At 41.1% G+C, this 24,118-nt stretch overlaps 1 protein-coding gene across 6 annotated transcripts in view; it reads right to left on the reverse strand.

Annotated features, from left to right (window-relative positions):
• cadm1a (cell adhesion molecule 1a) overlaps window positions 1–24,118 on the reverse strand; it is a 599,487-nt gene that overhangs the window by 287,214 nt on the left and 288,155 nt on the right. Inside the window, exon 1 of one of the 6 annotated variants that reach the window (XM_050040231.1) lies at window positions 12,550–12,580. The exons of the other annotated variants lie outside the window; for them this stretch is intronic. Within the exon in view, the coding sequence (XP_049896188.1) occupies window positions 12,550–12,565 (16 nt within the window). The 5' untranslated portion in view covers window positions 12,566–12,580. Of the gene's footprint in view, window positions 1–12,549; window positions 12,581–24,118 lie in introns of those variants that run through there. 6 annotated transcript variants of the gene reach the window in all.

Below are 24,118 nucleotides of genomic sequence, written 5' to 3' on the forward strand. Positions count from 1 at the left end.
TTGCCTCTCTGGTTTCAAGACCTGGCGGTTTGAGCCTGTTAGTTGAATTCTTTGTTTGCTGGGTCACTTGTTTAATTTAGTCAGACATTATGTGGCATAAAGTTTGCTTCGCTATTTGTAATCTGTGACCCAGGTAGTTGTATTAGCATGCGGAGTGATGCGATTCGTGGAAATGCACTGTTAAAATATCTCAGTTAAAAGGATATATTAAAATAGATTATTAGTTAATTATTTGGTAAGCAGACAGAAATCAGGTACAAGCCTTTGAGTAAAAGTGTGAAAAAACTGTTAAACTGTATGCTGTAAAAACCTGTTAAAACATGTAACTTAAGACATTTAATTTAGTTCAAAATCTAAAATAAGAATAATTAGTGAGTCTAAATTTAACGTAATTTCATTTGAAGCTACTGCTAAAATCCTTTTTCCTGACATTTGTGAAAGTTAAAGTGGCGAGTGTGTCTATAGTTATAATAGTAATATATGTGATATTTAGCAGTGCTGTGCCTTTGTGTGCTGTTAAGTCCATCCTAATTTTGGGTGTTTTTTGTTATATCAAAGGTTTTTCACCTGTGCTCATGATACAATAAAAGAAAGTTAAGTGCACTGAGTGAAGTCCAGCGTCTGGTTTCAAAGAGTGTGAGGCCCTTCCCTTTCAAGTGTGGGAAAGCTTGCACCGACACAACACGTGACTCAGTGCCCCAACAAACTGCTGTCTTTTTACCAAGTCATCACTGCATTTCCAGCCTGGATACTGCCAAGGAAAAAAGCTCATCTTTGAACAAGTCATCACTGAGTTTGCAGCCAAGATGGTTTCATCAAAAGAAACTGTTTTTACTGAGACATCATTGCATTTCCAGCCAGCATAGTGCCATTAAAAAGGGTTGTCTTTCCTTAAGACATTGCAGTTTCCAGCCTGGATAGTTTCAGGAATAGCTGGTTTTTCCAAGACATCGCTATGTTTCCTGCCAGTAAAATGCCACAAGAAGCTGCTGTTTTTTGTTTTTTTTTTACCAAGATTTCACCGTGTTTCCAGCTGTGATAGTGCCACCAAATCCGAGTATTTTAAACAAAAACACAATCTTTTCCTCTCCATAACCAAGTGGCTTTTTGCCTAAATCAAACCACTCATTAATCACAGCATTGTTCAAATGTTAAGAAACGTAAAGTTTCATCATATCCACTTCATAAAACAATACCATACAAAGGAACCATATCTGTGCTATGCAGAAAGATACAATGCCAGAATTTCTTCTGGTGATTGGGTTGGTTTAATGGTCTCTGACAGGGCGGTCCCCCCAAAAACATCTGTATGTTAAGAAAGCTGGAGCTGGTTGTGTATCCATTTTTTAATCTACTCATTTGTGCAACAAATGTTCACTTTGCTGGAGGAAGCAATCCATTGAAGTGATTGATCTTCAATCAGCTATTGTAATAATCACATATAAACACATTACAACAGTTGGCTGTCGAACAGCACCATCCCTCATGCAAGCAGCTTTCAAATCCACATTTTCTTTCTCACCACATCTACATTTGCTTATCATTTATTCCAAGCCACAATGTTTCACTCTATATATTTATTGATGTTGCAATATGAAATGACAGTTATTATCCATACTGCTCACTCCTACTTTGCAATAATGGACAACCAACTCAAGCAGGTTCTGAGTGTGTGCAAAGCAATTTTTTTTCTAGTGTACAGAAATTGAAAAATAAAATAAAATAAATAAATAAATAACTGACTGCCTTGAAGGGAGAAAAAAAAAACAAAACATAATTGCATGCATCTTGAAATGTTCAATGTGCACAATACTCAAGTGTGAGAACAAAACATGCCAAAACAACTTTAGTCTTCAAGGTTAAAAATAAAAAATAAAATAAAAATAAATCCAGTGTATTTATATACTAAAAATGTTTGTGCTTCGCTGAACATCCCTTACGTTTTCTTTAGTCCAATTACGCCAGTAAAATCTCAGTATATGTTACAGAAATGCTCATTATTAAAGTGCGAGGTTGTTTACTCCTTCACTTAGAGGAAAACTACACCAATATAATATACCGTTGTAATCTGAATATGGTGTTTCCATTGCTTTGTTTTCATCCTTGCTTCCATTATAAATGCAATTTGCAGCCACATGCGGGTAAAAGAAGCTCTCTGTACAGCCCACCTACCACTAGCTCTATCCATTCATCCATGGACCAGATCAGTACTCTAATATACAAACAATTTACAGGTTTATACTTCCCAGTTGACAAAGGCACCATTTCACTTTTCTATCTCCCTGCCTCCTTTGTTTTTCCTCACCTAAACCTCTCACCATGGTTTCATTCTCACGTCCAGTTCATTGTCTTGGGTCTAAACCATAGTGGAAAAAATTGCTTTGCTGTACTGGTTTTATTTTGGCTGTATTTGCTCCATCCGTCCCCTTATACCAATAAAAGCATGTGTTTGGGGCTGTTTCCCGTAGCTGAACCGATTATATTCTCCCTTCTAATAAACCAAGCCGCAGTTTGCTTGGAGGAGGACCAAGGGCTGCGTTTCCAGCAGTCTCTATGTGGTTATTTGTTTCAAATGGCATTGCTCTCTCCTGCCCAAATGAAACAAATTAGAGGAATAAACCCTCCAGAGTTCAAATAACCCTCTCCAAATATGCCCGCTATGAAATTACGTGAAGACAAGCGTTCACTTTCTCCCACTCTGCTTTCCAAAGTCCTCTGACATGTCCAGGACTACTGGTCCTTTAGCCTCCAGGGAGAATTAATAAGCCTTCATTTCCATTCCTTCCAGGCTTCACACTGTGCTTGGTCTGCTGCAGAGGAGGGCCAGACTTCATGGAGGGTGAATAGGAAGGGAAAAAAAACAGAGGCTGATGTTGGGAAGACAAAGAGATTGCTAGTAAGGAAGGAAACAGCTCTAAATGAAGTTTATAATCCACTGACTCCTTAATGCTCCTTGAAAAACCTCCCCACAGTAAACTGCTGCTTCCTTGTGTGCCATGGTGAGTGTGTGTAGTCTAGCCCTTCTGCTGCTAAGAAAAAGTTATCTCTGATATCTGACCTTTGGTGAAGGTAATGTCAGCTGGAGCTGAGGTCTGAGGCGATAGCTCCGCTGACCACGCTCTTAGCATGCAGGTTTCTTCACTTCTGAACACCTGCCAGACCTTTACTGAGCTTTAGTTTTTCAACAGGACAAGACAGATGTATGGAGTGGATAAAAGCAGACCTGTGTGTGTAGGTGTGTGAGTGTTTTGGCTGGGAAGGAAAGGACAAGGGCTGTGGGAGTATTAAGAGATAAACAGGACATGGGTAAATAATCAAGTCAATATTCTGATTAAATCTCATTTGTCAGAATCCAGTTTTTATTAAAGATAAACTCCCTGATTTTATTAAAGAGCCAATTAACATACTCAGATGCCATCACTGTTATTTCAATACTTTGACCGAGAGCTGAGAGGGAAGTTATGGATTGCTGGGCGCTGTCGGGTGGTCACAAGCCAGTGAATGTGCCATTGGGAGTCAAAGATATCCTTTAGCTGTTGGCCATCGCTGATGCTAACCAACATACAATGCAGAAAGCACCAAGCAGCTGAGACAGACAACTCAGATTCAAAGGACTCGGAAGGAAATTTCAACACACCCTACAAAAACACTCATATCTTGTCAGATATCAGCTATATCATCATGTGTCCCAACAATTTACATCAATTTGAGTTTGATTTCAAGGAACAGTATGTAACATTTAGGGAATTTAGTGGTCTCTAGCAGTGAAAAAGGCAGATTACAACCAGCTGAAACTTCTCCCGGTTGGAATTCCTTCAGTGTAATTGTTGAGCAGGTTTTAACCAGGAGCAGAACAAATGGACCAACTGGTTTAAACCATTAAAACCACTGAATACAGCTGTTTAACATTACAAACAAGTGTCTTTACTAAGCTGTTTGGAATGTTGCAGATGGGGCATAACCCAGCACCTGCTAATGTGCTCACCTATTTTCTCTTGTAACTTAAGATCCAGTCATTCAGGAGGTTTTAACTGTGAGGCCAAAAGTCTGAAGAGATATCCTCCTTTCCAAAACAAACAGACTTAAACCATTAAAAACACTAATAAAGCAGTTTCACATTGAAAAAAACAAACAAAACAAAAAAACGCAAATGGCCCTATCTAGAGCCAGTGTTTGGTTTGTCCGTCCTGGGCGACTGAAGAAACATGGCAGTGAAACAGCAAAATTCGTAGACAATGATCCGCTCCCTATGTTTATATAAACAGCTCATTCTAAGGTAATCAAAACACTGATTTTTCAGGTGGTTATACACTGAAAAAATACTTACTATATCATGTTCTATTTCTTCCAATATATCCTCCTAAATCCTTGAAACTGAACCTTTAAGGCAAAATAGTATTTAGCTATTCAAACCTTGGCTGCAGAATGTAAAGAAACTCTAACTGTTGACACATACAGACATCAATTAGCCAAATGATGTATATAATATATATAAAGCATTTACTGTAATTGTTTAACTTCTCCATCCGATAAAATGTTAAACTGTAACTTTACACCAACTAATCCAGGCTTCCAGTAGAAACACCTGATTCAAAATCAGTGTTTGATGTGGTTCACTCAATGTGTCTAAGTGAGGCTGGTGAATTAAAAGCAAAGATAAAAATCAATCTTTAACTGACTTTAATGAACATCAATTTTCACAAGACCGAGAACTTTGGGGGTGAAGAAGAAGCCCTGGCCACCCCAGGGATGGCTGTAACAACACCAGGGCAAAGAGGGCAGAAGACTGTAGATATTTGCATTCAATCAGGTGAGAGATTCAGATCTAATTTTTAAAGGTGATCTGGCCTAAAACACCAAAGACGAAAAACACAGGCAACACATTGTAAAATGTAGCAAGGTATAATAACTTAGGGTGTCCCAATTCCTTTTTGCGTGTAGGGGTAGGGGGCATAACGAAGGGAAGTGGGTATGAAACTAGCCCTTCGGAGCGAGGGATTTCAGATGCTGACTTGCCAGCGAGGGGTAGATGTCACCATGGCTACCACCGAGCAAGAGACGGGGAGAAAAGTTCATACATAGCTAACCTTGCCGTCGTCAGGTTGCTTGTTAGCTAGCTAGCTAGCTAGCTCGCACTATCTGGCGTCTGTCATCTGTCCTGTTCTGCAAAATTGTCGGATGTTTCACATTACGATAACACACCAGCTAGTATAACTATGCTACCTCGTAATGTTAGCTGGTTAGCTAGCTATCTAGCTAGCTAGAAGAAGTCCCCTGTCGTTCGTCAAACGAAGCATGATGAATACAGCAAACGCGATAGGTAGGACGAACTCAACCAGAGACTCCATTGTAGATGCCGGTTGGAAATGTAGAAGGCTCGCAGCTTCCTGATTAAAATAGTTACATATGCATGAACGTAACCGACGCAGTGATGTAGTGAGTGGTGTCCCAGTTCCTAGGGAAAGATTTCAACCCCTACGCCTCGTTGCTTCATTTCAAGGGCCAAGGGGTAGTGGGCAAGGGCTAGGGGTAGGGCCAAGGGGTAGTGGACAAGGGCCAAGGGGTAGGGCCAAGGGGTAGTGGACAAGGGGGGGCATTGGGATTGGGCCTTAATATAGCCTGTTACTAACCCTCTGAACTCTGCAGTAGAGCATTTTTGGAGCATTGTCAAATGCTTCATATCCCTAAAATCTGTACAACCTTCGCTAAAAGAGTAAGAAAGTCAATAAATCATAATAACTGACAAAAAGACAAAATACAAAAATGGGATGTCTTCCATTAGATTCTACAAAATAAAATCAGAAAACATATTGATCCAAAAGATTTCTACATGTAGAAACATAAACAAAATAGATTTCAACACCTCGTAAGTTATTTGATCTGTGTACATTATTTAGTTTTTGAGAAATGCTACTGTTTATGAGCAGAGTGAAAAGGAGTTCCTCCAACACCACATTGCGTGTGGTGCAAAACTGTTTTTGCACCACACGCAATGTGGTGCAGCGACTTCATTGCGAGCATACAACATGATGACATGGAAGACAAAAGCCTTAGCTTTCTGACGCAAAAATGAATACATTTTCTAGCTGATATGTATTTTATTTTTTGATCGAAACGATCCCCAAGGCCATTACGAGGAATGTCTGGCATAATTCCCGCAAAATACTAAGTTTGCACCTCTATAAGATAAGGTAACATAAGGTCATGACATGATGACAGGGAAGACAGAAGCCTTAGCTTTCTGCTGCAAAATGAAAAAATGTAGCTATTATGTTTGTTTTTTTTTAATTTTAGATCTATATGTACACAGGATTATGCAAACAATGATGTCCCACGGCCAATATGGGGAAATGCCAGTATAATTAAAGTGAAATACCATGTTTGCATGGCACATAAGATAAGGTATCATAAGGTCACAAGATGATGACGGGGAAACAGAAGCCTTGGCTTTCTGGCACAAAAAAAATGAAAGACTCCTCTAGCTATCATGGTTCTTATTTTAGATTGATTTAAACACAATCATGCAAAAAATGCCTGTCCATCTTAAGGGTTAATGCTAATGGTAGGCTAGCTACAAATTAAGCAACTAAAACAAAAGATCTTTTTGGAATACTAAATATGTTGCCAGTAACTGTAGTGCTTTTGGAGGGGGCTTTTATGAAGCAGCCCTCCATATAAAAATGTGTGTTATGTGGACAGACACGATCAGTCTGTAGATACTGACCACTGACTCTTTTTTATTTTATTTAAAACAGAGCAAAACCATATTTTGCCCATCAGTGTAAAATCTCGCCCTAATGCACTGACGGCCATGGACATTATGGACACTTATATACTGCCCGCATGTGTCTCTCTGTTTGTGCACATATGGGGGTGAGTCCATCTGAGCGTGCACGCCGGTGTCCATATGTGCCTCGTTTGTGTGCCATTCTCCATTAAAGCTGCAATTGCCCTGCAGGCATGATTTTCCACTCTGCCGAAACCTACAGACAAGCCAGCACCTCGCCACCACGAGTCCACAGCCATCATTACGCCTCAAAAAGACTTCAATCACTCTGCTGATGACACCAGGATACTGATTCTTCTGACAAAATATTTCCCATGGGGACCTCACACACACTTAACGTAAAGGTGTCTCAAATGGAAGGTGTCAGCGAGCTGCCACATCCCCTTGCGTGAAACCCCACACCTTTGGTCATTCACCTACGTTCTTTTTTGTCTCTCTGTTTTTTCCCCTCTCTTTTTCCACTGTTCCACCCCTGCCTGTACCAGAGCGAGTGAGAGGGAGAGAAAGCGCTGAACACTGCTAGTAATTAGTGGTCTTGATAATGGGGCAAGGCCAAGGAAGGTTGCCAATAATCTGGCCTAATTGCTCAGATGTATGCCAAAGCGTTCGTCTAGGACAGGGTGGCAGATAATGGCCTTGGCAGGTGCTGCCAGGGATATGCCCCTGGTGACGTGAGCTTTTAATGACCACTGGAGTGTGTGCATACATGTGTGTATGTGCGTGTGTGCCAGTGTTGCTGGAGAGATTGGTCTTAGCCACAAGGGCCGAGTAAAAAAAACATATTATACCAATACATCACATTTTATTGTTACAGAATTGCGTCTGCAAATCCTGCTATCAATATTTCACAGAGGCTTCTTACAAAAAGCTTCCTCAACTAAATTACATCTGTTGATGGCAAATGTTTGTGAGATTTAAAAGCAATTAGACTAAAAGTTTAAGGCTCTTATAGTAGCTCTGAGAGGCTGCAACATTTACTGAACCCCAGTAATGTGAAAGTGTTGGAAGGGACAAAATATATACTGATGTTTTATGTCACTCATAGAATGATACAAGCATTTGTCTGAAAGTGTTACGTTTGCCCTGGGGCTGGTGCTAGAAGAAAACACAGAGGTCATTAATATACAGGGTTTATCCTCTGGTGGGTATGAATACTCACAGATTAGCCCATAGCATAGAGGTTTCAAAAATATATTTTTTGTTATTTATAGGTTGAAACATCAGCACCTATAGACCTCTTTATGGTCGACGTCACTATAACGTTTATTAGCTGGAGGCAAAACACCACTCTCCACCACAGGGCTGTAGGCTACATAGGAGTCTTAAAATGTGGTCTTGTGTTATTGGAAGCCAGAATAGAAGGAGTCATGGCAACTGTGAAAAATCCAGTGTATTAAAAAATCCAGTGTATTAAACAACTATGGTTAAATGTGATAAGAGGAAAGGACTGGACGGAGGCGATCATCAAAAATGCTCCAATGTGCAGCGCACACTTCATGTCAGGTTAGGGAAAAAGTATTTCCTGTTGAAGGGATGAATAACGTTATGTGTATTAAGGGTTATCATGTCCACCTCATCAGAAACTGGGGAGGGATTAAGAGGAATATTGAATTTCTCTGGAACGCTAACTTTTTAGCACATTAGCTAACGTTAGCTTCCATAGCAAAACAAACCGGAGGAAACTGTTCAAGTGTCGTCCTCCTTTGTAAGATTGCCTTCCTGTGACATCATCCATCCACTGAGTGAGAGCATACGGGTCGGCCAGTCTGGTCTTGTTGGTCAGTGTTTACTTATTCAAGTAACACTCGCAGTCCCGGAGAGTGAGTGACCAGACATGGTGTGTTCGTAAATTTAGTCTTAAATGAGAGCCCTGCTGGTCGAAGAAACAGAGCGTTATATTTCTACATGAATTAACGAACGGTCAAGTTAATCGCACGTTCACTCTGCTCGGTGCTCTGCTGCTCCGTCTCCCTACAGTGTCAAGAGTGCGCTCTGCCACTCTGAGAGTGCAGTGCTCTGGATAACTGAATGGTAAGACAGCACCCAACATTTATGAATGATCCAGTTTGTGCCAGAGTGAACTGAATATTTCCGAACGCATCACTCTCATCATCTCCCTCTTTTGTCTAAAACAAGCCAATAGAACTTGCTAGCTAGCACTAGCTAATGTCTGTGGAGAGTTGTTTTGCCTCCAGCTAAGCCCCGCCCACCAATAAACATACTGTTTATGCACAGTAAAAGGGTCTATAGGTAAGGAGGTCAACAAAAGTTTTGGATTACTCTGTAATCCTTTAATGTTGCTCTGGATGCTTCTCTGTTATGGACAGACTAAAAAAACTGACTTTACCTACTTTACCTACTGACTTTACATATTAAAATACTGTGCTTATTAAATGCTGTGTGTCACTGTGGTCCATCATACTTAGGGTTTGCTATGTTTACTTTTTTCCTCCAGTTTAAATAAAATCACTTAATTTATCTCCCAAATCATGTAACATTAATTTAATACCTCTGACAAGGAGCAGTTAAGCTGCTAATCTCCTGCCATTTCCCTCATTAATATACTAATTTATGTAGCAAGGTGATCCAAAATGTAATCAAGCATCATGTATTAAATTGAGGAACCTGTAGTGTAAACACATGTCTTATAATTGTAGAGGAAGCACATGCATCTTTGTTATTTACTAATTACTATTCGGTCATACTAATATGGATACACACACAGATAAATGGAAGCAGAGAGTGTTTATGATATGTAGCAAGGGAGCTCATCATGAAATGACAACTGTAGTTTGAATAAAAGTGCTTTGATGTTTCATGTTCTTCTCATGTACTTGCACGGCTGGAATGACAATAACAAATCCTCAATACACCGATCAGCCAAAATTTAAAAACCACTGGTGGGTGAAGTGAAGTAAGAGATCATTTTGTTACAATGCAATGTTCTGCTGGAAATCCTTGGGTCCTGGCATTTATGTGAATGCCACTCAGCATGCTCTACCCACCCAACCACCATTCAGGGCCAAGCCATGGACATTGAATCTCCATTTTAATTTAGTTACTTTCAAAGGAAAACTTCCATTAAGTCCAAGTTTCAGTTTAAGTAATAAAATGTTTGTTCTACCAATGACAAGAACCCTTCCATTTTCATTCCTGTAAGGGTCATTCTTGCTGATAATTAAATTCTTTGATACCATGGGTACGTCCCAAGTCTCTTATTTTATACTGCTAACTCCTAACTCCTTACTTGAACCGGAAGTCGTTGGAGCTCCGCCATCTTTAAGGCCGTCTCATGTCTCTTATTCCTGCCAGTAAGGAGTTAGCGTTAGGCGTTAGGAGGGATCTGTTAGGTGCGATGATTAAGGTAACACGAGAGGTTCCTAACAGGAAGTCTTTTTCAGCTTGAGGCCATGACGTATAAATACCCGCCCCCTTCGTCTGTCTCATTTGAACGAGATGGCGGAGAAATAGCGCAAGTGTAACTGTTACATGCATTCTTTGCAATGAAATGCTGTAATTCACATGCCTACGTGACTACAAAGAGTAACGTTAATGATATTTCGTGCAAGACTGTCATGTTGCAATTAAGTTTATTTCATTCACAACCCGTTGCGGTGTTCAGCGGACTGTCTGTGATGCGTGGCTGTTAAATGTGCAGCTGCTCGAGTGATATAACACCACGCACACACACATACACAAACACATTTGCCCATCATTAATTGTCCTGCATGTCATGTGAGTGGAATAATGTTTAATAGGCTGTAGGTAGGTCATAGGCCGCCCATAGGTGCCGCCGTCACCAGAATAGGACGTCGCATTACGTGACGCTTCAGAGTAAGGCCGTCTCATGTCTCTTATCAGCAATCCTCGCTCCTCACTCCTAACTCCTGACTCCTTAAATGTTTTCCTAAGTGGGAGGGACTAAACAGTTAGGTAAGGTGGCTAGGTTAGGTGGTTAGCAGTAATTTTAAGGGACTTGGGACGTACCCCATGATACCACGAAACCGCAATATTTTCTGAGATGGTTCCCATTCTGTGAAAATCTCATACTGTTGCAACCCTAGCTTTGGCCAGCAGGACAATACACCGTGCCACCATACAAAAACTGTTCAGGAATGGCCCGAGGAACATTAGAAAGAGCTCAAGGTGTCGATCTGCCCTTAAAGTTCCCCAGATCTGAATCTGATCGGGAATTGGTGGGCCGTGCCGGTACCCTAGAGGTACCCCTGATCCAAGTTGGGGCCTCTTTGGATCGGACTTGGCTCTGACCTGTCAAGGCATGGGCACACTGGGGTGTTCTGTGGTGTCTGACACCAGGGCATTGGCAGCAGATCCTTTGAGTCCTGTGGGTTGTGAGGTGGGATACCAGCTCGTCCCATGGATACTCGATCAAATTTGGATCTGGGAAAGATCCAAATCGGGAAACATGACCAATAGCTCAATGTTGACACCTTGAGCTATTGGTCATGTTCATGTGGCATGGTGCATTGTCCTGCTGGAGTGGGTGCGTGCCATTGTCATGAGGGGAGGGGGTACTTGTTTTTTTATTGGATAAATTGTACTTTTACTTGAGTATAGATCTGCAGTACTATATCACCTCTGCGTAGGTCAGACACTGTATAAGGCTGATAAGTTCTGTATATGCGCTGTACATACGTGTGCCAAAGGCTTCTCCGATATCATCAAATTTATGTTATTCATTAAAATGAAGATATAAACAAGCACAAGTTTTCCACATCACTGATATTACTTTCACAAATTTCCAAACTTTAAATGCCTACATTACAGTCAGCCTGATGACACTGGATGACCCTGATGAAGGCCACAAGCTGAACCGTGCTGTTCTCAAAAAGTTTATATTACAAGTGTTGCTGGAGTTGAATCATGCAACATTAAGATTCTATGAGGAGATGGTGTTGGTATAGTGTACATAACATGATCCAGCGATAACATTACAAGTTGTTTAAGTGTATAAAATCCCTATCGGCTACATTGATTGTATTCTGCAACTCTGCTTACATTATGTTCAGTCTGTATTGCTATCTCTTATCCTAGGGCTGGCTCGTGGATCCGAACTCAAGTGTGAGGCAGATGACGATATGACTTTTGCAATACAATATGTTGGTTTAACCCTAACCCCCCTCCCCTGGATAAAGACTCACTTGTCACAACAGCGCTCATTCTGCTCACACGCAATTCGTCATCGTTCATTGAAACATTTGAAGAAGGTCAGAGATTTTCTTGCAACGGCACTCCAGAAAGCTGCTTAAACAAACAAAACATAAACACTCCAGTGTCCTCAGAATTAATGTGAGGACTTGCTAAGAAAAGAATACTCAGCGAGTGATTACTTTTCATTTCCAGTCAGCAGTAATCAGTAAACAGCCCACATTCTGCAGCAAACACTAGAAGCTGGAGAGCACACCACTGAATAACAAGTACTCCAAAAAAAACCCCAAAAACAAATAAAGGTTTCCTAAATACAGTAGCCGTTCGTTTCCCTGGAAGCTAAGAGAGTCAACAGAGATCAAGTCAAGCCGAGACAATGAACACCATGAACGTCAGACAAAGACCAAAGCCCTCAGTTGCCAGTGACATTTACTTTTATCTCAATATGTCTCAAGCCAACAGCAACCAGAGCTGCCGAGAAGAGACCGCCACGGCACTCCACTGCATGAAGCTCGTCTCTCTGGGCACACTGCCTTTTTCTCTTTGATCAAAATCACAGCGAATCACAGTGAATAGGGGCAATCTTTTCAAACCTGATGGCAGAATCATACAACGATGTGCAAGGAAAAGGCAATGCAGAGGGGCTCAGCAGGAGTTCACAGCTGACTGGAATAATCCACACGTTGTTGACTGACACTCACCTAAAGGAGAGGAGAAAAAGAGAACAGAGAATATTAAATAATGGATTCCAGCTGCAATATTGACAAGACAAGAATCACAAAGAAAAAATCATGTGAAGGTAATTACTGGGAAAGTTTGAGAGGCATGGTACTGAACAGCTCAGCTGGTTCTTGTGAGGAAGGCAGACTTTCCTTCAGCATGTTCGCTGTTCTCGCTAGCTCGACTCACAGCGGACAGAAAGAAACTTGCTGACAAGTAAGGGTGCAATTAAAGCCCTGATTGCTCATTAGTATTCAAGGTTATCTCTTGCACAGGTGTCACAAATTTGCCACCAGGGCAGGACACTGCAGTTGAGTTTGCTTTTATAATCCACACATTTTCCCAATAAGTTGGCCTAACTGTTAGTGTGCTTACTGCCTGACTGATCATCTGAAAGATGTGTTTGTTAACCCATCGGGCATTCTTGCGGTAATCACCCTTTTCCCAGGTCTTAAGAGCTACTTAGGTGAGTATAATGCTATCATTAAAAAGTTGTAATGAATCTCGAGTTCCTTGAAGCATACGGTTTTCTTTATCCAGTGGGCAGAGTTGAGTGTTTTTCACCAAATGTAAGTTTTATCTTCAGCTTGGAAACTAAATTTCATGAATCTTGTTTGTCGGAAATTAAATGGATTGCTGGGGAAAAAATATTTTAAAGGTCCAGTATGCAGCATTTACTGGGATATATTGGCAGAAATGGAATATAATACAATAAGTATGTTTTCTTTAGTGTATTATCACCTGAAAATAGGACATGTGATGTTTCTGTTATTTAGAATGAGTCATTAACACTTCCCCGCCATTGATGAGATTTTCCAGCAATCCGTGTTTTCACTGTTAGAAGATAGGGGGTCCTGTTACACATCTTGTGAAATAGAACAGTATAGCCATGTCCAAAAACAAACAAAGAAGAAGATCCGCTGAAAACCAGAAGAGGATGTTTACAGAAATATAGCAGCTTGTAAACTGCATGAAAACGCTGGCGCCGACAGAGAAGTTTACGGTTGCACAAGCCGTGGAGATGTTGATGGTCTCAGACTCCGACAATTCCTGTTTTAATGAACATTCTGAATCTGATTTGGACAAAGAAGCAAACGAGTTTGGTGGGACAAAACGGGATCTCCATGACGGTGACAGTGACACACAGACAAGACGACCACAGGGCAGAGGGACCGAGACAAGGAGAAAACCATAAATGCTTAGGTGAGCATTGTAAGGAAACCTTAGGGAGACGACTTAAGGATGTTTGGTGCAATCAATTATATCTTGAGGAAACCTTAACTAGGGCTTAAAGTATCAACCCTGGATCTTTTTTCAGAGAAAGTTTTAAGAGGAAAGAGGTGCACACACATTAGCAGGTGCTGTGCTAGCAGCCTGTCTGTGACGTGCCAAACTGCATTGGAAAAACACTGATTTGTAATGTGAAACTGCTTTATTCAGTGATATACGGGTTTAAAACACGTTTGTTTTGGGGAGTAAGAGACCTCTGCAGATCACTCTGCTCCTGGTAAAATCCTCCTGAGCAGAAGGATTTCTAGTCACGAGTTCACACTTGGCACATGGGAGAAGTTTCAGCTGTTTGCAGTGTGCAGTCCTCACTGCTCGATGCAACTAAATCCTGTGAATCCTACACACTGCTCCTTTAAGGGCTGAGTAATTAATGTAGGCTAATCAGGGGACAAGAGGTGAAACATTCTTTAAATGTGCTATTCACTCTGAAAGTCCTTCAAACGACATAGAAGAATGATTACTAGACCATTATGAGTCGAGTTATTTCAATTTGTGGCAATCCGTAAAAAAATGAAAATCATCCGCGTATGATTCATGTCCTCAAAACACTCCAGCATGTGACTGCTTGATCCTCTGAAATCTGCTTATACCCCACAGTTAAAATACTGGCCTGTGACATTCCTTAAGGTCACAGTTAACAACTTCAGAAAGGACAGATGGTTTTAGAGAGAATAGGCACAAGGTAAGGAGGATACTTTTTAACTGCTCAGCAGACCATTGTGTTAATTAAAGGAGTCTTGACTTTCAAAACACTGCATCTGTTTTTTGCCTCCTGCTGCAGGTAAAGACAAGGATATACTTGGAAAACAAACACGTTTTTTCAAAGCACAGTACAGTAAAATTATACTTAGCGGGGTACAGCATGTCTCTGAAGCTCCATTTAAAGTATAAAAGGGTGGCTGGCTTTTTTCCTACCTTTGGACAAGCACATGAATGCACCAACAGCTACGGTTTTCGAAACCCTATCTGCTCTCAACTGCATTACCATACAACTTCAACCCAAAGTTGACAAAAACAAAAGAAGACATGCTGTTTACTGTGATGGATCACCTATATCAAGCAAGTTCTCGTCTCTGCAAGTAGATTTTTATATCGTAATGAAATGAGGTAGGACAAGCTCATTCATCAATCTGAAAACCGATGCTCTGCTTTGGAAAACGGTCGTCTTTTAAGATGCTTCAAGTGCATCCAAACTTTTGACTTTTTGAGACACTTAACCGTTTTTGAGACAAGACCAGACATCGAATACTTCGCCGAAATCCTGATGAGTGGTGCGGTTTGAACTCGCAACTTGGTCCGTAAGAAACAGAAGCTCAGAGAGGAAGTTTTACATCGTGCTCATTAGATTGAAAGTTGATGATTGCATTTATATGGTGGATGAAGGATGCAGGAGAATAAAAAGTTGTCATTTGTCAGTCAGACTGATGATTCAACTGGGGGTTGAAGTGATTCCAATCATCCTACGGCCCTGCAGGACTGGATGTGTCAGCCACGTTTTTGAGTCATCCGTCTCACAGGTCTGACCTAACAGATACTTTCAGTTTTAATTAATACAGCTGTCCATGCCAGCTCACGTCTCATTTGCGCCTCACACACTTAACTGTGACCAAAAACGTATTCTAATGCTTCAGGTCTGGTGTCTGTGCACGGCAGCACTGTGGCTGAACACACTTTTTCTGGTTCCAACTTCTTGCAGTTGAAAACTCGGCAGCTTTTCTGTCTGCGAGTCCAACATGTTTTGGACCGTTTTGGACAGAAACATGAGGCATTTGAAGATGTCATCTTGGGCTCTGGGAACTTGACAGGGATTTTTCACAATCATCTGTCATCTGCCAGTGAACTGCAAACTTATCTTACTTCTCTCTTTTGAAAATTCAAGTCGACTTGACTCAGAAGCTCCATCTGAAGGGGACAGCAGCAAACAAAAGGAGTTTGAGTCGCAGCGACTTTTGTTATTTTTGTTTTATTATGAAATTATTTGAATTTAACAACTTTTGGAGTAGATGGTCCAGCTGTCTGAGCATCAAAAGCTGAATATAACTAATGCCTACCTTACAGTAGAAGACCTTGAAAAGACTTGTTAAAGACTGAAGTCTGTGAGTTGCGAGTGAGTTTTTAGTCACACAGAATCAGATTTTGCAAAGACTGGGGATCTTGCAAGGTCACTATTTGCGTGACTACAACTGGATTCTGTTTCAGGTTATTCCACATCCTGTTCCTTATGCCAAACTCCCTTTACGAAATTGGACATATTAACAATTCCTTACGTGTCCGCAAAAACACTTAACTCCAGAAACACAAGATAAAAGGCGTCACATGTCGATGGAGCTGTTGTTGATTCAGCATTAATATAATCTATAAAGACAAACTGTTTTGCGTACAAACTTTACATTCTGGATTCTGTCAAGCTAAAGCCGAACTATAGGCTACAGATCACAGTATAAAAGTGAACCACCACATCACTGCTGATCGCCACAGAAGACAATGAATATAAAGTGAAACTTTGCAGATATTGAACCAGCTGTGTGGCATCGCAGTTTGTGCAGATGAACAGTGTTTGGCTTCGCCCCCGTGCCACTGCCAGCACCTGGACCTCTGCTGTCAGACGGGCATATGAGTCCAAGACAAATTTCCCTATGGGACAATAAAGTATATCGTATCGTATCATATCTCCAGGGGAAGACAAACAACGTTCATCTGTACACACTGTGATGACACACAGCTGGTTGAATATCAGCAAAGTTTCCCTGCTTCCCTTCACTGGTTCCTGTACAGCAGGGTCGGTCTTTGTTTCACTGTTATAATCATTAAAAAGCAAAAGCAGCATGTGTATACATTCAGTAGGCTATATCTTCAGTAGCTAGCTAGCTAACCCTACACTTTTCAGGGTTTGATTTTGGTTTTGGAACAGGGAAGAAACGTATATCTTTTTCCAACCTCTCCAGGTAACGAGTATCATTAATACACGACGTGCCCCAGGCACAACATTTAGCTCCAAATCCACAAAACCAGCCTGACAATGAAGGAAATCTGAAACGACTGCATTAGAGTCAAAGGAGCACAGCTGTGTTGTTGTTGGACCCTGGTCTGAGCTGGCCTTCTTATGTGTACATGTAAATATTCTTTTCTCTCAGAGTGTCTTCTGATTGAACTGAAATTTGTCCATGTTCTTGCCCGCCCAGAGTCCACTCCATGTTCATTGTCTACCCAGTTTGCTGCTTTTTGTTTGGTGATGGAGAGAGTGCACCTATGTCTGCGGCGGTGAAATTGCTGGGAAAGTCGTTTGGTGTAAGTCCGGTATGAGTCCATCCTACCCTGGCTGGTCTGCTTTTGAACCCAGTGACACCAGATACTGAACATATGGAGCAGCAGTATGTTTGCTCATTCAGCCGGTTAGCTTGAATGGGAGGAAGCAACCTATTAGCTGCACAACACTTGTAACCATTAACAGGAGTGAGTAAGGAGAAAGACGTGAGGTACGAGGCAGGCTTTTTTTAAACAAAGCAGCAATCTTCTCTGTTCAGCACCAACATTAAGCAGCCTGGTTCTCTGTGCTTCCACATTTGTCAATTTCCTCATATGATGCATCACCATGGGAGTACAAAGTCAAAGAGAAGCGGAGGAGTAAAGATGTTTTCTGCTTACCAGGGTCACATGTCAACCTTTAGAAAAAAAAAAGTGTGAGAATCACATCCTATCAGGAGTGTGACACTGCTGGAATAGCAGATTTGAAATTCAGCGTAGGTGACAGCCAGACAAATGCTCAAGTGTGGTTACAGCTGGGAACAGGTGTGTGTCAAGCTTCAAGCTGGCTCCATTTATTTTCTAATCTGACACGGTACGCTAATAGTGAACCTCGTGGTATATTAAGCAGCTAAAACAGTTCACTCCATGCAACACCGTGCTATATCTATCGCAATTAAACATCATCTCAAATTTTATTAAATCTAATTTACCTACAACAGAGTGTGAAGCAGAGGACAACCAAGCGACACGCAATAAGGAAAATGGTTTCACATTGAAATTAAGCAAACACTGTGGGGGTTTTCAACCAAATAAAAACTAAATAAAGAATAGTCACGAGCAAGACAAGAAGAGGCAACGGTGCAACGTTATCGGACCTGTTACTGCACAGTTTAATATTTCCCAGCTGCCTTAATTGAATGAGAAGGCAGATCTCAGCAGCCTGACTGCCTCCATTCTTTGACAGCTCAAGGCTTTCTTGGAAACCTCTCGTGATTCATGTCCTTTGCCAGGCTGCTGAATTGCCACTGCCACTTGCCAGGTTGCTGTTGTGTCTTTATTTTAAAGAGGGGGGGGGGGGGGGGGGGGGTGCAGACAGAGCAAGAGAGAGATGTATTTCGAGAGGATTATGAGAGAGGATAAGGAAAGGATGCAAAATCTGATGAACACCTTCCAACTGATATCATGCGTGTGTCTGCGTGCGCCGGCTTCTTGAATGCGTGCTTTCATAGGCGAGCATAAGCCAAAAATAGCATTACTCCATGTCTTGGCAAGACTCAGAGCAAAGACTTTGCAGAGAATAAAATGTGGGGGTTAAATTTATTGCTGCAGCTAGTTGTAATGAATATTACATTTCTAGGGTTTTTGTTAGAAACCCGAAGTTGTTGGAAAGAGTGAGACTCGGCAGGGTTATGTTTTAAATTTGAAGCTGTTACATGTAATTATAGATTTTTATATAAAGCACAGACTGAAGGATGTCATCACTGACTGCTTTTCACTGATTGCTGGAGCTGTGGAGTCTTGTGCTGCTACAAAGTTGTGCCGTTACCTCTCGGCCATGAGCATTTTAGTATGACAACTTATTCAATTCAGTAGTTTCAAGGGAAATTCCTACAGCTGCTTCATGATCTCAACAGACCCGACAGTATAGCATCACCCACAGTATAATATTCTGATGTCTGTCTCCTTGACTGTCACGTCCCTTTGACCAACTCCAGACTTAATCAAGGACTGCTTTGCTTCAGCAAGACATTTTTTTTTCTCCATCTACTTCACACCATACCCAATTTATTTCTCTCACAGTAAGGCTCTGCCTCAGCATTGGTAGCTATAGCAATATGTCTTTTAGGATTCTGTATTAGGGCCGAACCATCAGAGTAAGGGGGTAAACACTGACCCAAACAAGCTCAACTTCTGGCCGGAAACCTTTAGCCATATGTCATTCACAGTGTTGGGAAGGTTATTCTTGAAATGTAATACCGATTACTTGTTAGCCTGCTGAAAATTTATAAATTTAGTAAATTTAAATTGAGAAGTTGACTTTAATTACTTCATCAAAGTATCAGAATCGGAAATACTTCATCGATCCCCAAGGGGAAATTGCTTATTGATTCCTTACTGTTGCTCTGACATAAAGAACAGAGAATTATAAGAAGTAAGAATAAGAGTATGACATAGAAATATATAGATATGACATAATGTAATAAAATAGAAACAAAAATGTGCAGTATGCTACAATGTTTAACACTAGTACTTAAGATATTAAGAATAAAACATATTTCTTCACTGTGCTGAGTCTGTAAGTGTGTAAAAAGATACAAAAATGTGCACTGTGCTACACTACACTGTATAAACTAGTGTCACATTCAGAAATATAAAATATGTATTACGCTATAATGGTAACTACAATATATACATCAATAAAATAAACACAAGAATAAAAATAAACATAAGAAATATGTGCCGTTATGTGTATTGTATGTTGAGTAAATATATACATTCACGAGATGTTGGTGAGAGTTAAGTTGTATACTGAAGTTGTATACTATATTGTACAGTTGAATAAGTGGACCAATTAGTGCACGGTTAAGTTCTGTAACTTATACATTTGATTTCTTTTTGAACAAATGTTTTAAACAAAGCAAAAAAGCTGTGAAGTCCTAAATGGTGAGGGCTAAATGTTGGACTCAAATTTTGTCCCAACAACTTTCCCTGACCCATGTTTTGCGTGAATATGCCAAAAGAAGACACTCCTGCAACGCTGGTTATTTGCAACATGTACTAAGGTTAGCTTAACAAGCAGAAAGGCATGTGAGTCAGAGACACTATAACGAACCCAAATGAACAACACCATATCACGTCAAACTATAAAGCTCTAGGTAGCCCTCCAACGTCAGTTTCGGACACTTAAGCCCTTTTTAGGAGTTGTGCAAGTTTGCAGGAAAGCCCAATCAGTCTTCTTTCAGCATTGGCAGTATAAAAACAAAATCGGGGAGTGCGGCACTACTTTTGTTTATACAGAATGCGCCTTTTTTTGGGGCACTGGGGGGCATGAGCAAGTAACAGAACGTGTAGCTCAGCGTGTGACGTAAACAGTGACGTGGGAGGGAAGCCGCAGCTGGTCAGTCCTTCGGTGATTTTCTTGTAAATTGGCCTGTCCTTCACCGTCCCCATTCACTGACGGTTAATGGCCTCTTCGTTTGCGAGGACAAGGAGGGCGCGCAATTCCTTGTCTCCCCAGTTGCTCATCTTTACAGTGTCTGTCAGGTTTGCTTTTCCCTCTTACTACTAGCTGCTCATTCCTGCTATCAGCTGTTTTCTGTTTATCCACCGCCAGTGGGTCGCACGTGCGGCGTCATCAACAGCTCCTTCCACAAGTCTTCAACAGCCCCTCCCGTGGCGGAAGGCCGCCTCAGTCTTTTTAAACTAAAATGATTCCGCCAATATGACTACCCTACGAGGCGGATAATTGCCGGCAAAACGGCCCAACATTCGCGGAAAATCTGGCAGTGTAAAAGGGNGTGGGTCGCACGTGCGGCGTCATCAACAGCTTCTTCCACAAGTCTTCAACAGCCCCTCCCGTGGCGGAAGGCCGCCTCAGTCTTTTTAAACTAAAATGATTCCGCCAATATGACTACCCTACGAGGCGGAAAATTGCCGGCAAAACGGCCCAACATTCGCGGAAAATCTGGCAGTGTAAAAGGGGCTTTAGGGACAGCATGTCAAGTTACGCTTATTACATGCATTGTGTCTTCTCAAACTAAACCTTAATTTTCACAGGAAACATGCAGCTTCTGCTCATTCAATTCAATTCATTTTTTTTCATAAAGCTCAATATCACAAATCACAATTTGCTACAAAGGGGGAGCGGGGAAACAAAAAACGGTAGAAACCTCAGGAAGAGCAACTGAGGAGGGATCCCTCTTCCATCCTCCTCTCAAAATACATTTAAAAAAAAATAAATGAAAAAAAAAAAGTTTTTAGGTTTACATCCTTAAATTTAGGCAACAAAAGTGCTTGGTTAGCTTTAGAAAAAAACTTCATGGTTTGGCATAAAATAAATATGTTTGTTACACATGCAATGTATCATCATGGTTGTCAGAAAATAACCCTCATATCCACCTCCATTCGCCCCAAGCAGACTTTCTTGCCCTGTTTTGATTGGCATGGGGTTTGTTTCTATGACAACATCTTGCCACTAACATTAGTTAGGTAGCTAACATAATGTGACATTAACAGAGGATTGACTACACAGTCAACAAGTCTACAAAGCACACAGTAATAAAGCAGCTGACACAAATAGAGACCCTGGCAGCTGCATGGTGGTCCACCAGTGAACGAGCAGACACAGACAAAAACAACAATCACAAATAAGAAATAAATAATCCTACAAAAACACATATTCCTCCTTTGAGTCCAGCTGGATGTAATAAACAGACATATTGACACTCAGACCTGAGAGTGGCCTGAGAGCTCTACCTGATTACATCATTTGCACCCTGGTTTGAGTCAAACGAGGAACCAATTAAACGCATGGCGTCCTCTAGTTACCACAACCTCTCAAGCTACTTTAAGCACCCATGGGTGACAAATTACATACGATGCATAAATCTCCAATTCTCATGTGCATTTACATCAAACCTTCTTCAAATATCCAACGTCTTTGATCCCAGTGTTCCCCCTTCACCCAGCATGCTTCGTAAACTGGTGTCACTATCTTAGTTAGTCACATACACTGATTATGGAGCCACACATAAATTTCCATTTACTATTAGATAAGATACTTAATCACCATGGCAGAGCCGTATTATAAGAACGGTTTAAAACTACAAGGTTCAATTTCTACTTTCAGTGTTCGGGAATAAGAGCGGGACTTCACAAGCTCTTAAACGGAACGTGTCACGACTTCCCCCCTCCTCCTCTGCATGTCCATAGTCATGCATGCATACTAATGAAGATATTAATTAGCTTTCTTGAGATTGTGCCATGGGCTTTAAAGGTAGCCTTAAATCCATGTTGGCAGCGTGCTTAGACCGCGGCTGTGATCCCTCACAGCATATGAGATGTTGGCGCGAGGATGAAAAGTGTTTTATGCTATAAACCGGGTTAGGATTAAGACGTCTTCCTCTTTTACGTGCTCTGGCCTGAGGTCTCCGCTAATTTAAATCCTGCTTTGCATTTCTGAGTTTTTCCATCTGCAGACCATCTCTGTGTTTGAGCTCACAGCCGGCCATCAAAGTCAATGTAATCAATAAGTCAATACTTTTTAATATGGTCGTGAGCTTATCGCTGTAATAAACTGCACTTTTACATACCTTGTTAAATATTAATGCACATGTGGTGTGTGCAAATGAAAAGACGTGTATGTATGCGTATTGAGTTATTATCTTGTATGCATAAAAAAATAAAACATATATAATTTGCTCCGTAGATCCCAAAGCGTTGGAAGGGGAAATAAAGACTTGTAAAGCTGTTACCAAATCTGTTTTGTTGTTAGATATACACTGCACTAACTGATATTAATAACATTCATTAAAATCATAATCTACATTGAAATGAACTCAAAATAATCTTGTGAAACCGACAGTGTAAGTTATGTATATTTGTGATCACACTGCAACAGGAAACTCGTGAAGAGCCGTGATGATAAGGCAAAGCTTTTTGGAATAAAAAGGACTGTGAAGGTCATTTGGAATTTAAGAAGAAAAAAAAGAAGTGAAATGACAGTGGAGCAAAGTGCACTCCAAAGACAAATGTCTCACAATGTGCCCCAGATTTCACTTTATTTTCTGACAGTGTCAAAGGCCTGTGGCTTTTTTTAAATGAGCCAGGAGTTTAACAGAAGCAGAGATCGTTGCAATAATAAGATGTCAGTTGCCATTTTAAAGTACATAAAGTTAAAGCCACTTGTTCAGTAACTTTTCCCATTTATGCTATTTAAATTCTGCTTTATGCTCCAGCTTGGACAGGGATGTCCTGCAGTCATTCCGCCTTACACTGCAGTATGTATGCATGTGCTGTTGTGTGTGTCTCTCATGTGTTCATTAGCAACTACAGTGCACAAGTACTGTTGGAAAACAAGTGAGTCAAGTGCATCACAATGGTTGTTTATCATATTTTCAAACCCTGTCTCACTCCCAACTTATCAAATATTGACGCTTGGTCAGTGGTCTGTCGGCGTCAGACACCGGTGGACAGTGGCAACCTTGGCGGCAGTATAAGAAGCCACTTGAAGGGTCATTTGTTGACACCCTGGGTAACTACTGTAGTATAAAGAGCAAGAAAATCAGAATACAGCAGGTGGGAGGGGCGCTGAATGGGTCAAACAACTCTGGACTTTCACCCAGGACACTGCTGTTCGTATCCCTGTCTCCGAGAAATTTCATTTGTATGTTACTAAACTGCTTTCTTAATTATGTTGTAGCAACATAAACACTGCCTGGATTATGTCCAGAGATGTTTCCTTCAGGTAACGAAAAATCACAATTATGTCCTGCATAGGCTTTGGAAGGTGCTGGTTGGCAGGGGTACATAGTGCAGGACCCTAACACCAGAACTTTGGGTTCATGCTCAGTGTACTGTCTTAGGTTTAGGCAACAAAAGCACTTTGGTTAAGGTTAGAAAAAGATTGAGATTTTGGTAACACTTAATAAAACACTTTACAACAAAAACTCTCGTCTTAAGGCCGAGACACACCAAACCCAACGCAGAGAGCTAACGGTGATGAAGGCCACCTGCTGTGTCACCTCAAACAAGCATGTACGTTCTGCACCTGCGTGAGAGGAGATAGCTCTGCACTCCAGCAGACAGTGGTAGTCTGTATCCGTCATTCAAAAACGGAAACCAGAAGACCGTCTTGACACCAGTTAGTGCACTAAAAACACAACCCAGTGTTGAAGGAACAAAGCA

This window comes from Epinephelus moara, chromosome 3 (assembly GCF_006386435.1).
Source record: "Epinephelus moara isolate mb chromosome 3, YSFRI_EMoa_1.0, whole genome shotgun sequence".
Lineage (NCBI taxonomy): Eukaryota > Metazoa > Chordata > Actinopteri > Perciformes > Serranidae > Epinephelus > Epinephelus moara.